Source organism: Sphaeroforma arctica, assembly GCF_001186125.1.
Source record: "Sphaeroforma arctica JP610 unplaced genomic scaffold supercont1.5671, whole genome shotgun sequence".
Lineage (NCBI taxonomy): Eukaryota > Ichthyosporea > Ichthyophonida > Sphaeroforma > Sphaeroforma arctica.
In genome coordinates this window covers 1-1,888 of record NW_014034887.1, presented here as the reverse complement: position 1 = coordinate 1,888, position 1,888 = coordinate 1, and the positions used below count along the sequence as shown (strand labels likewise).

The window sequence follows — 1,888 nt, the reverse complement described above, 5'->3', positions numbered from 1 at the left end:
AACATAATATATAATATATGTATAACTATACATATATTTGTTATATACTTCCGTGTTTACGGTCTGATCTGTTAAAATTCCGTCATATCCGTACTCTACAAATCAGACCCTCCCCGCCCACTGACCTCTCACGTTTCCTTATCCATACCTACTTTAACAGAAGAATTAAACGTGCCAACGGCACCCTCACCAACCCAACAAGACGAACCCGCAGCGACAAGCGCACCCACGCCAGCAGTACCTCTGGGCGAGGTGCCCGTTGTGCCCTTGGGCAGCAATGATAGTACCGTCCCTCCACCAAGCAATGAGGTGGTAGGTACCAGTGGGGATGTAGACGCGAGTGTAGGTACGGCTGAGGTAGATAGCGCGGCCCAGTCGGGAGGGCAGGAGACGACGGAAACTAACGATAACGGAGGTGAAGAAGGAGTAGAAGAAGTCGAAGAAGAAGAGGAGGAGGCGGATGGCAAGTGCGAGTGTGGGTTGTTTAACGTTGTGCTGATGTATCTGGTACATTTCTTGTACTGTATTCGGTTACTGGAGAGAGAGAGAGAGAGAGAGTGTGTGTGTATGTGTGTATATGTGTAGGCTGTGTGTACACACGATGCAGGTGGTGCATGCAGGCTTTAATTATTGTCGATTAGGTTTGGTGCTTTGTGTATAGCGTAGACGCAATAGAGATAGCGTCAGTAGTCGATTGTTAAACAATGAACACGTACTTACTTACATAGATAGATAGATAGATAGATACATACATACATACATACATACATTCATACATACATACATACATACATACATACATACATACATACATGCATAAATACATGCATACATAAAATTCATTCATACATACATACATACATACATACATACATACATACATACATACATACATACATACATACATACATACATACATACATGCATACATACATACATACATACATACATACATATACTCCATTGCCTACAGATGGAGGCGAGGAATATGATGATTCTTCAGACGAAGACATTGAGATCACATTGTCAGCCCCTCCAAAGGAAGCGAGCGATGCCGCACAGACTACCGATAAAGCGAACGAAGCCCTGAATTTGACTATACAGAAAGATGGGGGGGAGCTGAAGGTCCGTACAGCGGTGACCGGCAGCTCGAGTACTAACGTAGCACCCAGGTATGTGGGCGTTAGTATGTGAGTGTAACAGTGATTGTACCTGCAACGAAGGTATGTGGGCGTTAGTATGCGAGTATAACAGTGATTGTACCTGCAACGAAGGTATGTGGGCGTTAGTATGTGAGTATAATAGTGATTGTACCTGCAATGACGCGTCTCGGTTGTTGAACGCGGAATCAGCTGCTATGCTTGGTGGTGTGCTTTTGGCGAGGCAAAAGAAGTGAAGGGTTGATTGTGTCGAATTGATTCAAAGGAATTAATTGCATAGAATTGATTGTATAGAATTACTTATTTAGAATTAAATATATAGAATTGATATTGTAGAATTAATTATATTGAATTAATTATCAAGACAATAGTACAAAATTTTTTATACGTAATTATTTGTATCAAATTAATTATGTAGAATTGATTACATAGAATTAATTATATAAAATTAATTATAGAGAGTTCAGAATTAATTTTTACAAAATTAATCACATAGGACTAACTATATATAACTAATTATACAGAATTCATTATATTGGATGAAATATATTGAATTAATCATATAGAAATAATAAAGTAGAATTGATTACATAGAATTAATTATAGTGACAATTAGATATCCACGGAGTGGACGACAAGCTCTGCTGTGCGATGAAATCGGGTACGATTGACTGCATAGACCTACACTTGTCCATTGCCATAGCCATACATCATGCCAATGCCATTGC

At 39.4% G+C, this 1,888-nt stretch overlaps 1 protein-coding gene across 1 annotated transcript; it reads left to right on the top strand.

Moving 5' to 3' along the window:
* Positions 1-160: 160 nt before the first annotated feature.
* SARC_15140 (hypothetical protein) lies at positions 161-1,084 on the top strand (the record flags this gene model as incomplete). Its single annotated transcript, XM_014290738.1, has 2 exons — positions 161-463; positions 974-1,084. Coding segments are annotated over 2 exons (414 nt in total), but the record flags the coding sequence as incomplete, so codon positions are not given.
* Positions 1,085-1,888: the final 804 nt, after the last annotated feature.